Raw genomic sequence first — 23,325 nt, 5'->3', positions numbered from 1 at the left:
ACCTGCAGATAGACCTTGTTTATATACAGAATACTTTTTTTACACACCAAAGTGTCCAACGTCTCCAGACCACACCGGCGTAAACACAGTGGGTTATTCACTCATATGCACAATGTCCAGTTTCAAGCACAGAGTGTTGCATAAATCACCTACTGACAAACAACAATGAGATGTTCCTTTTCTGAAAGAGGATACGATGAGCCTCAAAGTGTGCCACGTTAAGAAGAGGAGGAGAGTTCTCTTTGTCTCTCAGGATCCCATCAGAGACCATCCAAGAAAACTAACATGAGCCAGACCTGGGAAGGAAAACAACACCAAACAAAAGACTGGATGATATGAGGAGACTTTTTTGAAGAAGAGTAAACAGTATGGAATATCATTACAAGTAATAGCTCTGTGTTTTCGTTCTGCTGCTTACTCAGAGACTTCTTGGATGTCCCTTACCACCAAACATCAATAAAAACATCTAATGTGTGCGTGGATACACTGCACCCCTGATAAAAGGCTTTTCTTGTTTGCAGAAGAGGAACGTGATTATGAGTATTCTACTGGGTTTGAATAGATATGGAATGAAATTAGATGCAATTTAATTGAAGCATGTAACTATTTAACATACCCTATAATAAATATCCTAAATAATTTTAGGCTACAATTTCAAACAAATTCGTAATGTTTGGACAGTACATACATGTGTCAGCCTTCCTTGCTCTGCTTCAGGTCCTAGTATCACAACAAAAATAAAAACATCTAGATGAGATATCATGCTTACTGGGAGAAATACATATTCAGAATGTTTTTATTTTGATATGAGTGTGTTTGTTGCCCAAATCTGAGAACACGTTAATAATAGACATGCACACATACACACACACAAATACACACTTTTTATCTGTTTTGTTGTGTTGTTGTGTTTATCTATGACGTGTAGTGTATTATAGTATATTATACTGCACGCCATAGATAAACACAACAACACAATAAAAACAAAACAGCAACAGTGGTGCTGTAGTAAAACACTGAATAATAATGTGAGTAAAATAATAATAAAGTAAAATGATAACAAAGTAATAACTTAAGAACACAGGCCTGTGTTGAGCAAACCAAACCTCAATCACATCAGTTCACCTTAAACTGTTATTAAGTGGGGAGTTTCTAGTCACCTGGAATATGATGTATATGTTGCATAGGAAATTAAAACTCAGTTAGTCTCTGACCATTAATACAACTTAGCCTATGTCACAAGCTGTAGCAAGAAGGGGAAAAGAACAATTCTGAGACACTACTGAGATGGCATTTCATGTTTTAATTTCCCCCTTATTATTTATTGCTAATTATTTACTCTCCCCTTTCCAGACATTCGTGAAAGTGGCAGTCCCAAGCCAGTGATGGTTTTCATCCACGGAGGTTCTTATATGGAGGGCACAGGGAATATGTTTGACGGGAGTATCTTGGCAAGCTATGGCAATGTCATTGTCATAACTGTGAACTATCGGCTTGGAGTGCTAGGTAAGACATGAGCTCTTTTTCCATCCTTTGCTTTATGTCCATCTTTTAGAGTACTTTCTGTAATTGGTCAGGTGAGTGTCATGCTAAAAAACTGAGGCTCACACCTTATAGGGCAGCCGTGGCCCACTGGTTAGCTCTCTGGACTTGTAACCGGAGGGTTGCCGGTTCGAGCCCCGACCAGTGGGCCGCGGCTGAAGTGCCCTTGAGCAAGGCACCTAACCCCTCACTGCTTCCTGAGCGCCGCCGTTGAAGCAGGCAGCTCACTGCGCCAGGATTAGTGTGTGCTTCACCTCACTGTGTGTTCACTGTGTGCTGTTTGTGTTTCACTAATTCACCGATTGGGTTAAATGCAGAGACCAAATTTCCCTCACGGGATCAAAAAAGTATATATATTATATATAATATGAAGTGGTTTGATAGTAAAACTTCCTTCTTTAACAAAAAGGCTCCAGGTTCAAGCTCCCTATGGCAACAATCAAAAAGTAGAAGCGGTCTTTGCTTGTCAAAGGGAATTTATCTGAAAGCCAAATTTTATGTAGGTTATTACTGCCATCAATACAATGCTGGAATTAGACTTTTATAACTACAACTATATTTTATCAGAGAACAATTTAGAATTTTATACTCATTACCTTGGTATTGTAGTTTTTGGAATTATTAACTTATAAAAAGAAAGTTAGATTAGTAGCTAAATGATAGAGGCCAGTAAGAATGCCCTTAGAAGATAATGACAATTTCAATGCCTGGGAAATCTTTAGAGGCGCTGTAGGACTGGAGCTGCAGGATGTTCTGTATTGTGTGCCCAGTATTTTTTGGAGTGAATCTCAGAGTGTTCTTGTCTGGCGATGATAAGGTAAGTGGCGTTCTGAATGTTAAACAGCTAAGCTAAACTTCCCATAGGCTTTGCTGAAAAAAGAGAATGTTATAAATGAATGAAGTAAAAAAAAAAGGTTGGAAGCAGAGAGCTATGAGGTTTTGAACCCACACATGCTGTGCTGGATGAGGTGAAATAATTTTTTAAGGTTCTTTTTCTGGGCTAGCATTTTTTGTATGCTGTTGTCCATTTTTTATACCCAATTTAAGATGCTGTCCGTCTCCTTGTCTCAACCTCAAGCTGCCAGAGAGAAAAACAGCTAAATGAACGGCAGAGGAATAGTTGAGTCTGTGAAAAGTTTGGCTTGACAGTTGATGTGGATGGATGAACATTGCTCTGAAACGATCCTGTTAACAAAACTGAACCTGTTGGGCTGTATTTTGTGGACCTTATTATAAAAATATTTCTTTTTTCTTTTGTGATGATTTGTTTTCCTCTATTTTTTCCTCTAACTTGTAGAGCCATGAGGTATGCACGCAATGAGAACTGACATATTTATTATTTGCTGGCTCTTTTTTTCATGGGGGACACAGGGTTCCTCTGCAGGCTGTTGTGGGCTTTGTGTATGGAGGGCGGTGAGCGGTAATGGAATGGAACGTGCTGAGCTTCCTGTGCGTCATTATCAGAATTGTTCAGGATTTATGAGCCGAGGCCTTCCCATCGTCTCCCTTCAGCACTAACCAGACAGCTGACATGGCTTCGCGTCATGTTGCTTGCATCTTAAATAAGACAGGCATTCAGGCTCACAATTTTTTTGTGCATTTGTAATCGTAAATCATTTGGAGATCTTTGTTCAATCAAAGCTTTGTTCTAAAAGAGACCAATATTCTCCCTGAAATGTGATACATTTTACATCGTAGGAAGATTTTTCATGGTTTTGTTGTTACTATTGGTTCTCCCAAGTGATGTGTATGATTTGAGCACTTTGTTACACTAGGCAGTCTTACCTAGCTACAGTGAATAATTGCACAGCAGGAATTGGGTCATAAGTCTTGTCAAGAAACCGGCCAAGCGTTGATGAAAAGGTGCACGTGTGAAACACTGACCCAGGTGTTGAGTACGCAGACCGCTCGCATGTGTGTGGCATGGCGGTGATGGGCTGCTTAGCCCTCTGTGTGTTGGCCCAGTCAGCATGTGTCTAATTGTATTTAACGTACCCGCTTGCAGGCAAATTATACTCAATTGTTTACCCTTTCAGATCTCCCACCACTGGCTTTTGTTCTCCTGGAAATAATTGGTTTGAGCATTTTTTTTTTATCATTTTGTGTGGCCCCACATCGAAGATTATTATTCTTCACACATTGTTATTTTTTTTCCTTTGAAAGAACAAATGCCTGGGAGTTTTCCTCATTTGTCTTCCTTCATACTGTAGCTGTCATTGTATTGCCTCTGTATCCAGTAGTGTACACACACACACACACACACACACACACACACACAACACACAAACACACTCTTGCATAGCATAGATCTCCACAGGGTCTTTGCAAGAGCATGTAAAATGTCTGACCTCATTCAATGATCAACGTACCTTGGGAGATGGTTATTGCAAGGGTGTTTATTAATCTTAACAAGCATTTAACGCTTCCCTGGCATCCCTAAGTCTTTCCTCAAGCTGCCTCCAGTGTGCTGTATAGATGCTAATTTCCGCTTGGTGAAAAGTGGTGCAATCTGCTTTGATGTCCAATGGCACCCGCTCTTCAAGGCCTTTAGAAGTACACAGAGATGCTTTTGAAAGGTGCTTCAGTTTAGCCAGTGACAACCCAAGTTGCACTGGAGCCATTTATGGCAGATTTGTTTGTCGACTTATTGGAGTGGTCATCCTAATGAGAGCCGGTGGTGCCTCTGTGGTTTGGGTACTGGGAGGACAAGGACATCTGCCACAGGAGGGGCTTTGGCCTGTGAGTGATGCTAACTGGGCAGATTAGCCCAGGCGGGAAGAGAGGAGCAGATGTCCATCTGGACACACTCCGTAGCTTCTCCTCCCCATCTTCCTGCCCCCTTCCATCTCCTCAGCATTCTCGTCAGGCTCTCTCTCTCTCCAAGTGTTGGCCGCGCTCCATGGACACACAGGTGGGCACGCATGCACCCTTTTGTTGGCCTTGTGACGACCACACATGCCCTACAGGGACAGACATGCTCTGCTGAGGAAGACGTTTTGGGCGGTTGAGGGTAGAGTTGTGAGCTCCAGCTGTGTGTGTGTTTCTTGCCTGACGCCCAGTGACCCCGGGTGACCGTAGTCTTGCTCTCCATGCCTCACTGTAGCTGAATGTAATCCTCTCCATCTCTCTACAGCCCCGCTGTGGCATGAATTGCAGAGTGTTGTGGTTGGATTGCTGGGTGTGTTTTGAGGCATAAGGCATCTGATTAGGCATAAGAAATAAGCTCACTTCCTCCTGCTGGCTTTGTAGACGCCCCTTGATGATGGAGTTGGTCACTAAGTGTTTGAGGGTGGAAACTAAATTGTACAGGTTTCATGGCAAGGCAAGCATCAGTGGCTCACTCTGAAAGCATTCAGTCTGATCTCAGACAGTTTTGGTGGATGGGGGGTTGTGTCTAATAGGAAAAAGGGTAGTATGCTACTCTCGGCGTCCAGCCATTCCATCCCAGACCTGGTGCTGCATCCATTTTGTTCTCAGACAGGCTGCTGCTGTGAGCCGGATGGGTAGGAGGGCACTAACAGATGGATGGATGCACGCTGACATATCCATCTTTGCCACGGCGCAAGGGATTAGCTCGCCTTGGCTCCCAGGCATGGCTATAGAAACCAACTGCCACTGTAGATGATCAAGGTGCTCGGCGGGATCTGCGCTGGGCTGTTGCTTTGGCCCCGGGAAAACAGATGGACATGTTTAACACTTTAGAAATGAGACCGTGTTTTCAGCGGATCAAAGCCAGGGAAAACCTTTGCAGCCCAGAGGAAAGGTTGGAATGCATCGGGTTGGGGGAGCATTTGCATGAGCTGAGCTAGCATTTGCTCAGTCCACAACTCCCCCTGTCCCTACACTCTATGGCGTTTTCACGCACTAAGCTTTCACTGGTGTCCTAATCCCTTTTCTCGTGGACGCTGGATTTCACGTGTTTTATTACAGTTCATTGAACACGGCACATAAAGAACAGTCAGTATCCTGGTTGTTTACTTTTCTCTAGCTAGTATTGGGAATTTCCCTAAGCTACTGCAATGGCGTTGACTGGTCTGATTTGATGTTTAGCTTTTGCCCCCACTGATATGGTTTGGTCTCCTGATTGGTTAGTGGTTTAGCTTTTGCCACAGTTTTTGGAGGTCACAGCTTTGCCCCTCCCTCCAGGAAAAGAGGTGCCTGCTGCCGCTGCAGGTCAGCATTTCCGCCCCGACACGCTCACACAACAGATGGCCAGCAGAGGATAAAGAATATCTGACATTTACCATGTTGCAATCATGCAATGATGCTTTCTCACCCACCAGTGAAATGGACACTTATCCCGAATAATGATATGCCAGAGGCCTGGATCAAACTCACACGAGACACTCCATTTTGTTATGCATAAAACGCTTCACACATTTCTGTTGACACTCACATCATGGTATATTATTTTTTTTAGATGGCACATATATCTGAAGTAGTTGTACTTTTTAGTTTTGAGGTTATACCTGACCAAAGACCAAGAGAATTATGCTCCTGGCTCCAAATCATCTCATCCCTGTAGTCCACTCTCACACTGTAAACTGGGACTTTGACATGTGAGAACAGAATAAGCCCCAAGTAATGGAGAAATGTGCTAGAGGCTTGAAGGTTTAACAGCCATGCAGTGGCTCTGTGGCTGAACTCTTAACAGCCTTGATTGTGTGGGATTAAGATTACCAGACGGTGCAAAACCTTGCAGCAATTTATCCTGCCCCTTGTAACAAGGGACAGCACAGCCCTAACACCACATGCTTCATTTATGGGTCCATTTCAACAGAAATCCACTGCTGTAAATTGCTCTGAAACATGGTTAGTTAGAGTACAGGTCCTATTCAGGCAGATAAAGATTTTGTTGTGTCTGAGTTGGGCTGCTCTTGTTTAGTTTATCCAGCTGCCTGTAACGGAGTGGATTCACTACACTATGCCTTACATGCCTCATCATGATTTGTTGTCTGACAGGCATTATTTCAATCTTTCAGAGATGCATAAAATACAGTAAGTGTGTGGCACAGAAACCTTTCCTATGATTTTGCTTTGCTTTTATTTAGCAGACGGTGATACAGTATGACAAAACTGCACCACTAACTGTTTAAAATTCTGCTATTTCGTAGGATTGCAGTAGTGAAGACATCTGGCATTGTCTTTTTTCTCTTTTATAATACCCTAGGTTAATCCAAAAATCTCTGTGAGGGTCATTTTTTTCCACAACAGTCATTTTTTTCCAACATTTCCTTGTGGAAAAATCAACACAATATGGAGGATTAAGGGAACTGAGATCTGGCGTGAACACAGTGAGCCAGTGACGTGATCTTTGCCAGCAAAGTAAACCTTGTGCATGTGGCTTTTCTCCAGTTGAAGATTCTGCAAAGGGAGGGGGGGGGGGTTAATGCAGCTTGATTTGCATGGGGAAATTACAACCACAGCATATTGCATCCCACTGATTCTAATTACAGGAATAATCATTAATAGGAACATTTAATCATTGATATTAATCACTGTAATTATTACTCATTTCACATTCCTCAAACAGAAGAGTGAAGTGTCATCATGCTGACACATAAATACCCACATCTGTCTCCATTCACTCTATTTATTCTCTCTTTGCTCCTATTTCTATCTATCTATTTTGGCCTCCCTCAATTTCTCTTTTTTTCCGCATCACACTCTCTCCCTCTTGTCTCTCTCTGTCTTCACTCACAGATACACTACCGTTCAAAAGTTTGGAGTCACTTAGAAATGTCCTTGTTTTCATCATTAATGTTGTAAATTACTGTTGAAATAGCTGATCTTTAATGCAATATCTACGAGTATACAGATGCCTATTATCAGCAACCATCTGATATCATTTTAAAAGGCTAACTGAGAAAACATTGGAAAACCCTTTTGCAATTAAAGCACATGATGTAATCTGAAAACTGCTGCCCTGATTAAAAAAACAATGCAACTGATCTCAGCTGGTATTCTGTCTATAATGGAGTGGAATGGAAATGTCTAAGTGACCCCAAACTTTTGAACGGCAGTGTATACTCAAATAGTCAGTACAAACCACAAGGGATTTTTGAAGAATAATTTTGATTGGCTTATCCACGAGTCCATCGGACACAGCAGCACACCCCTAGTAGTGTGACCTTGCTGTTACAGTGCCAGGTGATCTGATGGCTTCTCGCTGCTGTAGAGTTATGAGAGAGAGGACTGTCCCATCTCAAGATGCTTTTGGTCCTTTAGGTTGCATTCTTCTTTTATTTGAAGTCTGGTGGTGAATATGTGGAGCAGCAGTGTATTTGGTGGCAGCAGCAGGCTACACACTGTTGGTGTTGCTAATGGCTAAAGAGCCTGGCCTGAGGAGGGCTGTCCTTGCAGGTTCATAACTGGTCCCTGGGGTGCAGTGAAAATAATGTGTGTGTGTGTGTGTAGGGGCTGGAGGGATGGCCTTGAATGGAAAGGCCTTTATACAGCTCTCCTGAGAACGATGCTCACATATGTTTACTAACTGTCCCCTTTCAAATGCTGCTGACGTAGGATGCTGCAGAAGCCAAGACCCCTCAGCATTCTCCACCGCCTGAAATGGCTCATCTGTTGTGACCACGAGACTGAGCCATGTAACAGGCTTTATTCAAACTCTCTCGCTATCCTCATAATTGCCACATGCTTGTGGTGTCATATGGCATACATTTCTCATTACATGTTACAGTAAATCATGTGGCTTTAACTCGGGTGAATCCATCACATACTGTAGATGTGAAGAGTCATAATGCTTAGAGCTTCCATGACAGCAGGCATACAGAATAGCAGCACTACGAATGGAAAAGCTTCTCACGGTAAGGAAGTATGCAAACAGGCAAGAGATTTTTCAGAGCTTGTCTGTGTTTCTCAGAGGCTGTATCCCCGGATTCTAATGCTGGGTTGCTGTAAGTCAACAAGAAAGTATCCTGAGATCTGATGTTCATCTGTTGATTGAGCCCCTGGGCTTCTGTCTCTAGACACAGGCTTACAGCAGGCTCCATCGCACACAGTCACTCATGGGGGGTGGGGGGGTGGCACAAGGACATGGGTCTCTCTATAAAAAATTCAAGTGTTAGTCCTTCCCCCTTGGCATCTGTGGGAGAACACTCAGTGGCAGTGGAATCTATCTGGGGGGGGGGGGGGGCAGTTGAGAGTTCCTGACAGGGGGTAGATGTCGATCCTGGCAAGTGGACAGATGTTGTAGGGGCTCTAAGAAACCCTCCATGGATTTCATAACATCCCTGCAGACAACTTTCCAGCACAGGAGAGTCTGTATGCTGGAGGGCAGTGGAGCAGCTCGTCTTAGAGGTCTCTCTCTCTTCCTTCTGACCCTGCAGCCGGCAAAAAGCACCCACACATGTAGCGTCTAGTTTGTTATGACAATTTTAGTTCTAATTAAGTGCTTTTGGTTTGAAACATTCATTTATCCATTTATTATTTATTTCTCTATTTATGCACAGATGGTTTGGAATATGAAGATAAGAATGGTGGGTACTAGTGAGTTAAAAGTTCGGGTATCTGAGGTCACAAAGGGAGGCCATGATTGATTGTGTTCTCCCTTGGAGGCTTTGGGTACAGTATTTTCTGGAGGTGCTGTATTATTGAAGAAATCTCCCCTAAAGGCAGCTGTATGAGAGACTGTGAAAAAGCGTTGTAGAACCTGATAACTGAAATAACAGCATCTTCTGTAGATGGTAAATCAGGCAGCAGACTCAGTGAAAACTCAGTGTTCATTTTTCCCTTCCAGTCAGATTATTAACAAAGTGATTCTTTGCCCACTCAGAGGTTCTGCGTTTCTCCACTGTCAGTTGTCGGCGGCCTCTGTTCTGTTAAATTCATTGTTTGCCTGCCGTGTGCTTGCGGGAAGACTACTGTTGTTCACAATTCATAGAGATGACCTACAGATGCAAGCATGATGGCTTCGTTTGTCTTGGTGACACATCTGAGATTGTTTCCATGCCTCTCCATTTAAAATTCACAAGAAATAGTCAGATTGCATTTTGGTGCATTTTCTTGTCAACACCCTGAAGTGTATGATTGCTTGTCGACCAGCAACCACATCCTTTTCTTGATGGCGTCTGCAAGCCGGAGGGTTCTTCAGATAGAATGTGCTTGTGGAGTGGTAAACCTCACATTAGCATCCTGAATACTTTCCAAAGGTTTTTATCACTGTGACTGGCATCTGTCCTCAAACCTGTCTAAGCCAACGAGGATATTTGCTATCTCTGTGATTCCCGTGCTTTACACATTGCAAATGATGAGCTGTATTAATCACCATAATCCAATTACATGCAACTTTACCATATGTCTGCGCTTAATGTCACAAGGCAAATCCACCACTGGAATTTGCCGGGGAGTTAATTGGCTTTTATCCTCGGGGAGGCTTGTAAGTCAACCGTTCACCTAAATCACACGCTTTACTCGCCAGATTTGATTCACTCTTGGCTTCTTCGTCTCCCCTTCCCCACCCGTTGCCATTTTGGATCATTGAGAGGAGTCATGCTGATGTCGAGTGGTGTGTTGTGGCAGAAGCACACGTGCAGTAGGAGCCTAGAGACTCTTCTGTGGCCCATTCTTTCCCTCACCTTCTTTCTGTCTCAAGGGCACTCCTTGATGGAGTGCTGGCCTGCTTGAACTTACACCCAGGATAAACGGATAAGAGTCAACGCGTTGGTGACATAAGGTTGGTGTTGCGACACATTATTGAAGAGGGCAGGATGCCACCATTGACTGTACCCTCTCCTGCCCCAAACCTTTAGGTCCAGCAGCCCCTATCAGGAATAGGGCCTGGTAATAAGAGAGTGCATAGAGGTGGCAAATGTTATGGGCTAGATAAGAGGATTCTGTGGCTGAGTTGCTGCAGGTCAGCAGTTGTTTTGCCTGATTTTAACATCAGTACACATAGACTTTAGCACCCATTTTGGAATATATAGCTAATATCTCAAAGAAGCTATTGATTGTTGCCTCTTGTATGACTATAAATTGTCAAAGATCAATTTGTTGTTTAATCAACGTATTGTCACAAAGTCCTTGCCTTGCAGTGCCTAACACAAGCTGATTTTGCAATATATCATCATCTAATCAAGTAGGTGTTGACAATGAGTCTGAATAGTCTGAATAGGAAATACAACATGTACTTTGTAGAGACCCAGGGACAGCCAAGCCAAAGTAACAACTTGGGGAGAAGCTGTCGTTTCCCTGTATCCCACCACATCACTGTGTCTGTCTATGTTCCCTGTATCCCACCACATCACTGTGTCTGTCTATGTTCCCTGTATCCCACCACATCACTGTGTCTGTCTATGTTCCCTGTATCCCACCACATCACTGTGTCTGTCTATGTTCTCTATATTCTCCTTCTGCCTTTCCCTTTGTATCTTTGTATTTTTTACATTCTTGGCCCATTTTTCTTACTCTATCCTTCTCTGTCATCACTTTCTCCCCCTTCTCTATCTCTCTATCTTATTTCATCAGTCAGGCATTCTTGGTTTATGTATTTTTTAATGCGATTCCTCCTATTCAAATTTAACAGTGAAAAATTGTTTTCATTAGCATGTGACAATAACTGGGATATTTAAACAGATGACTGGGTTTCAATTTCATCTCCTTGTCACTGAAGTAGCGTGCTTTACTACTACTACTGAGCCAAGGAAAACCGTGATGGCAAAAGAGAAATATGCATGTTTTCCACTCTTAATTTTTTTGTTGGTCAACCTCTAGCGCCCATTGTAGGCTCTGTAATCATTTTTATTAGGGCTCAGGAGCATAAATATTCTCTGTGATGAAAAATGCAATTTTTGTGTTTCATCTACCATAAAACACACTGTAGGAAAGCACAAGAAAAGCTTTCACCAACATAAACCAAACCATGACCAGCGAGTTCCTCTAATGTATTTAGGCACTGTTAAATCTTGGTGTCTGTGTCTTAACAGCAAATGGGATTTGTATATGATAAAGCTGGTTTTCTGTTAAGACTGTCAGGTTGTGGTTTTCATGGTGGGCATCATGGGTTTAGAAAAAAAAGACAGCAGAACAGAAAAAGATGTAAGGTCGTTCACACAACAGCTGTATATTTTTAAAACAAGACCATGAAGAACAGACTTTGGAATGAATCACAATTGGCATACACAACACTTCATGCATATTTATGCGCCATAAAGTATGACAGCGGTGAAAAAATGGAACATGTTCAAGGTTTCTGTCAGTAATCATAGTGCCATTTATTTGGTACTGTACATGCCAGACACTGTTCATTTTTAAAAGCGTTTTGTAATGGCAGCCTATGATGACACTCTGATGAACCTATAAAATGACACGTGACACCAAGGCCACATTTGTTTGGTGGCATTCTGACCTAAGTCAGAGAAGAAAGGTGCCGCACACAAAAGACGTTTAATAGGCGATAACGTTTCGGCCTACAAGGCCTTCATCAGATCGCATGTGCATTGCATAGGGCATTCTGACCTAAACCAAACTATATCTTTGGTTCATGTCCATCACATCTGTGAAAGACATCTCAGTTTGCTGTTTTCAGACTTTCACACAAATCATAATTGAGCACATTGCTGAGAGCTCGGCAATGAGTCACGCATAAGTAATTGGAAGCATGCACTGCTTTTGTCTTTTTTTGTTGAGGTGAAAATGAATGAGCACCAATCACTCCATCGCCACCATCTACAGTGCCATTCATATACTAGCCGTGATAAGAGGATGGATGCTGCAGCAATTACATCTAAATAGATCAAATTTCACAGGCATTCATTTGCAACGGTCGGGGTGCTAGATAAACATTCTATTGGCTCATTAATAACCAGACATCACCCTCTTGAAGCCTCCTTTTTGTGTGGTTAACAGAAGAGATCATTAGTCAAAACTAATATTAACTGGTACATCCAATTTTCATACCTCCCACCACATTAACAGGATGCCAACTCCATCGGTCATTCATCCGCCCGTGGTGTATGGGTCATGCGTGGGGCGACGGTTGCTAATGTGCCACACACAAACTGCCAACAGAGTCATTAAAAAACGAGAGCGCACTCTGCAGTCTCAGCAGTCGGTGCACACTTCACAGGGAGCGTGATTGAGATGTATGGTGGTGAGACTGAGGCTGGTGTGTCAACCGGTGTGTGGGCTTGTGTGGACGTGTGTGTGTGTGTGTGTGTGTGTGTGTTCAGGTTCTGTGTGGGAGAGGTGCCGGGGAGTTCTCAGCGTAGTCCAGGGCTTGTCCCATCTGTCAGTTCAGGAAAGTTGGTGATCAGCATTCCTGCAGTGCTAACATGAGGCAGGACAGACTATAGACAAACTACCGGTATTTCTATGTCAGAAGGGCTACGCTAGAGTATTTCATAATGTTTTTTGTAGATTGTGTGTGTGTGTGTGTGTGTGTGTGTGTGTGTGTGTGTGTGTGTGTGTGAGAGAGAGAGAGAGAGAGAGAAAGCGAGTGCAAGAGAGTTTGCATGTTTGCCACTTTCTCTGTCAGAAGTGTGTCTGCAGAGAGGAGGGTGTGAGGCTCAGCTCAGTGGCACTGCTTTGGAGCTCCAGGACTGTGAGCGTGAGACTGAGGAAGTGAGACGGTGAGTGACAGGTGAGCAGTGGAGGCTTAATTCCTGGGGAATATCTCCAAAGCCTGAGTAAACATCAAGCTGCATTTGGTGGGGATGAGGGGGGGGGGGGGGCAACAGAGCAGATGAGCCTCCAACTCATAGCCATCCCCACCCTCATCAGCAGCAGCACCACCACAGGCTAATCTTCCAGTAGTGCAGCCAGTGACACGCTTTTAATTTAGTTTTCATCCAAGTAGAGAGAAGCTGTTGGGGAGCCACAGTGACTGGATCATTACATTTCACAGGCAGAGCCCAGGTCTGGCCCTTCATGGTGTTGCACAGTTTGCTGCTGTGCTCACACACACACACACGCACACACACACACACACACATACACACACACACACACACACACACACACACACACACACACACACACACACACACACACACACACACATAAACACACAAAACTCACTTTTTGTTTCTGTCCAAGCACTCAGCACTAGAGGATTGGAACTGGACCATCCTGGAAGCCATTTTAGGCACAGACTGCACGTCTCCTGAGGGAACCAGTAGCACAACAAGTCTGTTCAGATGGATAGGATGCCTTGCATATTCAATGCTGTACTTTGTCAGTGCTGTTGTAGTATGTCATGGCGCTAGACTCCTCTAAGGGCCAGCTGCTGATTAAATCTGAGTGAAACGCAGGGCCCCTTGGCCAATAAATGCAGCTTTATGGCTCCCACAATGCAATCACACAGACTCGTCTCATTACCTTTGTCGTTGACTCCAGTTCTTCGAATAGGGCCAGTTTTAACATCGGTCAAATATATCCCTGTATTCAGTCTCTAAAGCTCCAGGGGCTTGTTTTTTTTCTTATGCTAGCATTGCTTTCATAGTCATTACAAGACAGCTATTACAGCAAGGACGCCAGTCTGAACATTAAGACAACCTTCTTAAGTGGACTGCTGCTCTTGAGGGCGGCATGGGTGGGCTGATGTCGGCGTGTGTGGGTGGCTGCTGGTTTGTGTGTGTGTGTGTGTGTATTCTTGTGTGTGTGGGAGGGGGAGTGTCTCTGAATTTGTGCTCTCGGCTTGAAAATTATTGTGCAATTATCCAAGGACCTTTATATGGCAAATCAATACAAATGTAAGGGCTTCAGGTTTGCTGTGCAGCCTCTTGACACCCCTTTGACGGATGGCCATGCCCCTGCCCTCCTTTTCTGTAGGCTCGCTTCAGATGGATAAACCTTAGGAGTGGAACAACCCTCCTAAAAAAGCCAACACTCGTCTTCTTAGAGGGAGCATTAGACCCAGTCAATTGTTTATGAGAATGCTGATAGACCAGGGCGGCAGCCTGGGTAGTGAAATAAAAAGCAGCCATCTTCACTCTGTGTCACTAGTGTTTTTGTAAGCCTAGGGCCTACTCAGTTTCAAAATAGGCCTGGAAGTCTATCCACTTTATAGATACTGTCAGATATATTGACCCCCTCTGTCTCGCTGTGTTAATTTGCTTTTTTTAATCAAGCAAAGTTATCCCTGAGAAAATGAACTTTTATTCACTGCCTGGTTAATCAATGACAAATAGAAGTTATTTTGATCCATCAGAAGGAAAATCGATAATCAGATGTATTGTGCTGTTATTGACAGCTTTACACAAGACAGGGTGGCAAACAACCGGACCCCGGAGCAACAATAAACTTAAGCTCAGAGTAAATCTCATTGAGAAGTGGGAGATTATTGTATTTTTTTCAGCCTAGATTCCTTTTCTGGCCTCATATCTCGACATAAAAACCACATTCTCTCCTCTGTCATCAACTTCCACTTTGAGTGCTTGAGTAAGGCACTTAACCCCTTCTTGTCTCTGGCACCAGGCAGCTCCTAGGTTTATCTAAGTGTGCGTACTGTAGCTGTGCACTGTAGAATTTTGCAATAACAGTACAGGCTGTCCAGACGACTGTGTTAAGGAAGACATATCGATTTCTTGAGCGAAGCTGCAGTGTCTGTTCTCTTAACCTACCATCATTCCCTCCATAAGAACCATGCACACTGTGCTTTCTATTACGGCGAATAATTGCATACGCTAATTATTTCTCCATTATGATTACACAGTGGGCTTTCACTTATCACAAGAACTGACTGTCTTTTTTAAAGTAGTTCTGTATTAGCCGGCGTCTTATACTCAGCACCAGCCGGCAGAAGACCTGTCTGATAGCAATGAGAGGGCTGTGGGATTACAGACACTACGTGGATGTCACAAATGGCCCCCTCTCCTCCTATCGTCTCCCCCAGGCCAGACTGTGCTGTGTAACCGTAGCAACTGAATTTCGCCATTGTCGCCTGGCGAATCCTGTTACAGTGTGGCAGGGCCTCCATTCAGTCGTCAGGAGGGTGGCAGTCCTGCATGACTCTCTTTCTCTCTCTCTCTCTCTCTGGCTAGGTTCCCACTTTTCCACACCCTATTCCCGCCTCAAGCTCTCCTTCCGTGCTCTCTCTCCATCTTCCTCTCTCTCCCTTATTTCTCACCCACTTTTTGGCTTCTGTGTGTCTTTCTCTCTCTCTCAGTTCGGTCTTTCTCTCCCTCTTCCTACCTCTTCAGCCTTTGGAAGTCTCCATCTCACATTCCCTCCTAAAGAAAACTTGTTTATAAAAATGAGTCATAGCGTATGCACCAGGCTTCTGGGTCACTATAGACTTGGCTGCCGATCCCAGATTACCTGCTGTTTCATCACTGTCCCAATAACCCCCAGCCTGCACCGGCCCCAGTGACACTATGAGCCCAATCTGCAGTCCACCCAGGGCACAGCACGACTCCTCAACACGTCAGTTTTCTCAGTCTTGTGGTTTGCTGTGCTCCAAAAAAAGTGCATCCCTACAATAGGAAGGCGCAACAGATGTCCATCTGTTTGTGTAGCTGAAACGAAATACAAGCATTAGCTGTCGATTAGATGTGCAGGTCCGCACTGCCCTCCCAGACCATCCCATGTGCTCTCCCCTCATCGCCCTTTCCGTCTCTGTGCATGTCATTGGTAGGGTTTACCTTGAGCGCCGTATTGGATGGCTGATATACAGCTGAGGAGCAGGAGAGGTCACGAGCAGACAGAGTGCATTACTGTGATTGAAGCCCACTAACACAGCACCGATAATGTAGTAACAGGCCCCGCGCTGAACCCGCTAACGCGATTGCCGGTCTGGGGATCTGAGCACTTAAATGCCCTGGGTACGGGAAATGCGTGGATCGATTGGAATTGTAAGTGGAGCTGAGTGCATTGTTCAATTCTACACAAGCTTGCTCTGCATATGCATAACATGACCCCCCCCTCTCTCATAAGATAGCCTTAGGTAATAATGTCCATATGTAAACGGTATTACATTTTGCACTTAAGTAAATGCCCACTAGGGTTGGGCACCGAAACACGGTTCTAATATGGCACCGGTGCCGACACAAACGGTAGTAACTGCATCAAATAACAACGTGCATTTCGGTGCTTAAATAGCGTTTTTTTTTTTTTTTTTAATACAAGGCATCACTGCATGTCATGCGCCATCTCTAACGTCTAATACATCCAGTGTTTAATATGATAAACACTGGATGTATAAACCAGAGGGGTGCACCACATGAGTGGACAGTGTTTGACAGCTTGCATGAGCCCAAGTAGCTTACTTTAAAGCGATATCGCGAGCTCCTGTCAAAATCTAGCAGTGGGCCTAACTACACACAAGCAAAAGGCTATGAAACAACATCAACAGTAGGCTAGCCTAGCCTATACAATATCCTTGCTAATGCGCTAACTGACATTTATTTGAAATGTTATCAGCAAAGTTGTAAGGTGAAAACTTTATTTCACGGTGTGTTAAACAACATAATGGCATGATATTGTAACGATTTGATAGCGAACCACACAGTTGTCCAATCAAAAGGTTTATTCACTGGGAACGAGAGCCGGGACACAGATCGACCAAGACCAAGACACAGAACATAATACACACGGGGCAGGTCAAGCACGCACACACACTACACATACAGGGGAGGACGCAGCCTCCCACACAAAAAGGATCACACACGAGGGAGAACTAAAAGGGAAACATGTTACAATAAAGACGCTAACATTACACACAAAACTAAGGAGAATAACGACATAAACCCCCCAAGTGTTCGCTCTCGTATCCCAGGATCCCCTGCGCGGGAGAACGCGAACACTGTCTTTTTGCGCCGACGTTACACAGCTCCCCCAACAAGCCATTGCCGTCCTCGGCAATGCCCACGAGGTAGCCACATGCTAACGTCGGCGCGCGTCGCCCGCCACTCAGTTCAGTGTGACAGTACCGCCAACTCACGTGGGGTGCACGCCGCAGGAGCTCACTCAACGGGCGCCACGCTGCTAGCAATCCAGTACGGGCGTGCTAGCAGCCACGTGGCCGACCCGCTCGTCACCAGCTCCCTCTCAGCAGCCGCCCTCAGGCTGCACTTTCCGCGGCGTGACACCGCGGCACTCCTCCTCTCCAGACGGGGCCCTAGGTGGCCTTACAACCGTCGACACTGTACCAAGCACCGGGGTTCGAGGGGGGCCAGATGAAGCTGCGCCAACGCCACTCCGCTCCGTCGAGTCGCCGACCAGGACAGACAGGCACCGACTCCACAGCAACCGGACCGCGCTGAGCTCTCCCGCTGCAGCTACCGTCTTCGGCGTCCCTCCTCGTGTTGCCATCTCGCAGAGCCGTACTGCTCTGTTCCCGGCCCGTTCCACTCCTTCGCGGCCTCGGCGAAGGCACGACCCCCGAGATGGTCGTGTTATCGAACTCCACACACAAACTTTTTCAAAAGGCGCCGGCCAACAGGCCAACTAGAACGGGCGCCCACACAGCACGGTGCCTCTCACACGCACCCAAAAGTTTTTTTTTAAAGTTCAGACGGCATTTCCGTCAAACCTGCCCCACCGTCGTGAGTTCGCTGCCCTCAGCGGCTCCGCCAACCGTCCATCGTCTAGGAACCTCTTCCTCGCCGCACTCCCTCGGCTCTGCACACGCGTCGCGGCTCGCCGTGGAGTCAGCGCCCAGGCCAGCGTCATCTTCTCCGCGACCACTTCATCTGGCCAGATCTCCTCCCATGGCAGCAGGCAGGTCTCGGCGATAGCTCCTCTCCTCCGGCGGCGGTAACGATAGAAGGCCTCAAGCTCTTTAGTAGCCCTTACAAGGGCTCTCTCTGGATCCTCTTGCGTGGGCCTCCACCCAGCGGTGAGGTCTCCCGCTCCCAGCTTCTCTCGCTGAGCGGAGGCCATGTTCGAAAGTCGCTTCTGACACCAATGTAACGATTTGATAGCGAACCACACAGTTGTCCAATCAAAAGGTTTATTCACTGGGAACGAGAGCCGGGACACAGATCGACCAAGACCAAGACACAGAACATAATACACACGGGGCAGGTCAAGCACGCACACACACTACACATACAGGGGAGGACGCAGCCTCCCACACAAAAAGGATCACACACGAGGGAGAACTAAAAGGGAAACATGTTACAATAAAGACGCTAACATTACACACAAAACTAAGGAGAATAACGACATAAACCCCCCAAGTGTTCGCTCTCGTATCCCAGGATCCCCTGCGCGGGAGAACGCGAACACTGTCTTTTTGCGCCGACGTTACAATATTAATCTTTCATGTGCATGAGGTCCATATAGCATCACAATGAATATGAAGATCATGTTAAAAGTTAGCTGGCAAAAACAAATATGTAGGTTACATACCTGGTGTCACTGAGCTGTCAAAGAGGCTACGAAACCATCTCAAAATGCCTTCTGCTGGGAATCTTAACACTTCAACACCGACATGTAGCCTAACATGTTCAAAACTATTGCGTGTTATGGGTTAAGACATACAATTTCTTGAAGCATTTGGCAACACACTAAATTAACTGGAAAGTAGAGTCCCTGTTAGATTAGCTTGCTTGCAAATGCCGTTGTCCATGACCTGGCAGTTTTATGGCAAGCGGTTTTAACATACCTTATGGCAAATCGCCTACACTGGGTAAACTTGAAAGCAGAGCTTACCATTGTGTGTGCATGCATGGCAAGCTGTTTTAACATTTAGATGTACCGTAAAACTCCAAATAATAGCCCGGGCTTTTATTTTCCCAAATCGCCAAACTGCACCGGCTAGTATTAGAGACAGGCATCTATATGAGACAAGCCTTTAATTCCCTTTACACAAAACTTTTCCTCTGCAAAGATGGAAAATATTATCGAATTAATTATTTCAAACACACTGAATGTCTACCTATATGACTAGGCTTTCTGATGACAATTACGGATCATCATTCATTTAGTGTTGAGATGTTGTTCATTGAGTGAGATACAGTAAGATCCAAATAGCTGGATAGCCAGAACAGATGAAACACGTTTTAATTACGGTAAACGTAATCTACAAAGAGATCGTATCACACTGAAAGCTCATATTTTGTCACTAGCAAATAGCCTATATCGGTCCTTTGTCAAATACAGTTGCATTATCAGCCCTGACCAAAACCGTTCAGGAATTATTTATGCAAAAGTGGAATGTGCTTAATGTTTCATTCTCCCTCCTTTTCAGCACGAATGAAACAGCACGAGAGAGCATGAACCATATTGTTTTCTCCCGTTTTGTATTTGCCAAATTTGACAACAGTCTACATTCAAATCATAGCCTACTTCCAGGCTCGCGGGAACATATTTTTGACCAGGGGTGCTGAATAACAAAATAATCATGGATGTCCGACGATTTTTCCCCCAGCATATGATTCGAATTTAGACAGCTAAATACGACATTTCACCGCCGTGTATGAGTAGGTCTAACGGCTCGTGTCCATTATTGCGGCGCGTAGATGCTTGCAGACGCCTAGCCCTCTCTCCCGTCGCCGCTTGTGGGCGTGTATAGGCTAAAGTGTATGGTGTAACGTTTTATTTTTTGTAATTACACAATGCCAGCTAACGTAGGCTACTAAAGTGGAGGTAGCCTACTACTGTTAACATATTTTATTGAAACACTCACAAATATCACTGACATGTTCCTCCAAAGCACATTCTGTCTTGATTCAAGTCGGCAACAAGGTCTCTTTGATAGGGTGCAGTGGCGAACTTTTTCTAAACTTAACATCTTCGCCACTATATAGCTTAATATATTTTCATAAAACCTACACGATTATCAGGCGGAACAAATCTTTCTGGCAGGCTATTGTTCCGGACCGGAAGACTAGAGCAAAGGACAGAACTTGTTTACCGAAGATGTACTTTCATTGGCTAACCGCCTCGCATTAACCGCTCTCATTTGCATAAAGTTCAGCCGAGCCCAACTTCTTGACGCGCCGCCTCTGTTCGAATGGCCGCGCCGCCTTCCCAAGGTGCATTGCGGAAGCGTAAACCACGTCTTGCCGCTCTCCATAGGAAATCAATGGGCTATGTGCGGTGCGGTGGGCGTTCGCGAACCGTGTTTTGTTGCCAGCATAAAAACAAGCTTACCATCGGCCTATCCGCAAATTTTAAACACAAGGGATGAATTGAACAATGACAAAGTGGGACATATAAGCATAGTTCATATTGGAAAAAAGTTCCAATAGTTTTTCCCCACCGCAGTCTTTTAATGCCATCTAATCATAACGTAATATACTTAAGCCCAAATCACACCCAAGATTCGCAACGAGATGAGCAGCAACTTGATGCAACATTCTAAAACCTTGCAACTGTGACCAGACATGTGAATGCTTTGTGACGGCTTGTAACGACGTGTAACATCTAGCCTAATTCACACTGCTGTAACCTCCTTTCTGTAATGGTTTCGTGTCATTGCGAATCTTTAAACAGACGATCTGACGGGTTTTAGAAGATTAAATACAACCCGAAACTAAAAAACAGACCAGGCCTCTACTGGAGACCGGCCTTTAACCTAAACCTGTAGCCACGCCAGGCGTTTAAAAGAGACAGGCGTCTCTTAGGGACTCGGCGATTATTTGAAGTTTTACGGTATTATTCATAGGAGCAATGAGATATTGATAGTAAATTGAATATAACAGTTCAATTTCATGTTCAAATTTGTCTCATCAATAAAAAAAGCAATTCATGCTTTAGACCATTTTAATTTAAAATATTTTAAAAACAAAGTACCGGTTCAGGCACCGTTTCGGCACCGGCACCGTTTTAAAAGTATCGTTTTAGCACCGGTATCGGATAAAACCCAAACGATACCCAACCCTAAATTGCCCACGTATATTGCAGGTGAAAATTGTCCCCTTCGCTCAAAGTGCTTGCTTTGCAGATCCAATGCACAACAATAATGCAGGTGTATTTAAAAGTCACATCACATCAAAACACACAGCCTCCACAGGAGACAATCAGCCTACCGGTAATGGCTCTCACAATGAAGTGCATGAGAGGCAAATATTCCCTGTCAAGCCTGGGAAGCCATTTATATCAGCCATCACTGAAACATGCAGGGTAAGGAGAGATAGAGACAGACAGCAGAGAACGAAGGAGAGGGAGAGAGAGAGAGTGAGTGGGAGAGAGAGAGAGACAGAGGGGGGGGGGGGGGGGCTGATGCCAATGGTGGCCTCCGACCCCTTTCATTTGTCTTTCAAGTCCCTGAGTCAGTTCCACAAAAATGATGTGTGTTCCTCGCGCCAGAGCAAGGTGAAGGAGGCCCTGGGCTGGAGATTGCTCATTATATGGAGAGGGAAGACCCCGCAGACCTCTCAGATCCTGCAGCCCCTCAACAGCAAATAAGCAGATACCTCTTAATTGTGTGTCTCTTTAGTATGCCTGGAGCAGCAGGTGGCAGGCGAACAGCGCTCTCTCTGTGTGAGCGCGCGCGGGCATGCGCTATGTCTCTGGACCCTCATTGCCATGCCCCTCACTAGGGCTCGCTCTAACATTAGCCCTCTCGTTCAGCTCTGAAAATGAGCTACTTGGTGTGATTGGCCGAAATAGTAGCAGTAACCAGTGTCTGCTTTCACTGAGATTGGGTCATGAATATGAAATGGCCAGGGCATGCTGCCACAGACAAAAAAGAAAAAAACACACACAAACACACACACACAGGTCTTTTATACTTGCATTTCACCTTAACCCAAGGGCATTGATAAATGTGACAATCATGAGGACTTGTGATTATTGGAGCCACCCATCTACAGAATGTTCACAGAAAATTGACATGCACATATCTCTTTGTAATGTCTGCATGTTACAAGTTCTCCCCGTCATTTTGGTGTCGACAAAGGCAGGGTTTTACATTTAGTGTATCTTACTTTAGCCATGATGCTCGATGTAACCTGTATGCAGTAGTAGCCTGTTGAGATGTACGTCATTGACACACAAAAGGGTCAATACCTCCGTACCTGCTTCTATGAGCCAGGTCTGTGGCTGGACGTCAGGAAAGCTCTCTCCTCTCCGCTGCATCTGTGGGCATTGTTGTGACTGTTGTTTTAGTTGGTATCTGTGGCATGGCTATTTGAAGTGGATAGCTATCATCATCACTACCACCACCATCTCCTCCACCCCCTCCCTTCCAGTCCCTGAGGAGTGGCCTGTCAGATGAGCTATTTATCGCCCGAGCGTCTCCACCTCGGAGGGGGGCGCGGCATGTGAGCGCACGTCCGTGACAGGGGCACTCACTTTGATTAAGCCAGAGCTGAGCTGAACCGCGCCGTACCGTAACAGTGCATCTCAACAAAACAGCACAGAGCAGCCATTTCTGGACAGAGTCCCAATGGTCTCACTTTCTCCTCTCCACCTCTCCCTCTTCCACCGTCTCTCTCATTCTCTCACCCACTCACAAGTTCACACATACTCCTACACACACACAGACACAGACACACACACACACACACACACACACACACACACATTCAAAAACATAGGCAAGACGCATTACTGTACTGCAACTGGGATTTCTTTGACATCACAGTGTGTGTCCAATAACAGAGGGCACACCGCAAGATGAGGGTAAAAGGGCAGAATATTAGTTCCCTCCTACACTGCTCTCCTTGGGGCAAGTCTCCCCTTTAGATTAATGTGAATGGAGTTGTGCAAAGGCCATATTGGTCTTGTTTTAACTGCTCCAATGAGTCCATGGTGGGAGGTATTGACTGCAATACTCTTTGAGGTCAATGAGAGTTCACAAGCCCAGATCATATTTATGACAGTCTATAAAACTCAGGCCTTAAAGGATAGCTCTGTGATAGCCTCAAAAATTTGCTTGCA

General features: G+C 45.0%; 1 protein-coding gene across 8 annotated transcripts in view; it reads left to right on the top strand.

The window, feature by feature from the left end:
* nlgn1 (neuroligin 1) overlaps window positions 1–23,325 on the top strand; it is a 142,097-nt gene that overhangs the window by 43,781 nt on the left and 74,991 nt on the right. For 7 of the 8 annotated variants that reach the window (XM_076276127.1, XM_076276169.1, XM_076276110.1 and 4 more), the window contains one exon: window positions 1,354–1,506. In XM_076276127.1, coding sequence (XP_076132242.1) covers window positions 1,354–1,506 — 153 coding nt within the window. The remainder of the gene's footprint in view (window positions 1–1,353; window positions 1,507–23,325) is intronic. The other variant, XM_076276160.1, reaches the window with a different exon arrangement.

Source organism: Alosa pseudoharengus, unplaced genomic scaffold, assembly GCF_046254945.1.
Source record: "Alosa pseudoharengus isolate Yale_2024_CS ecotype anadromous, Long Island Sound unplaced genomic scaffold, YU_APseudo_1.1 YU_APseudo_1.1_scf_11, whole genome shotgun sequence".
NCBI lineage: Eukaryota > Metazoa > Chordata > Actinopteri > Clupeiformes > Clupeidae > Alosa > Alosa pseudoharengus.
The sequence above is the reverse complement of the archived record's forward strand: the minus strand, read 5'-3'. Positions and strand labels throughout refer to the sequence as shown.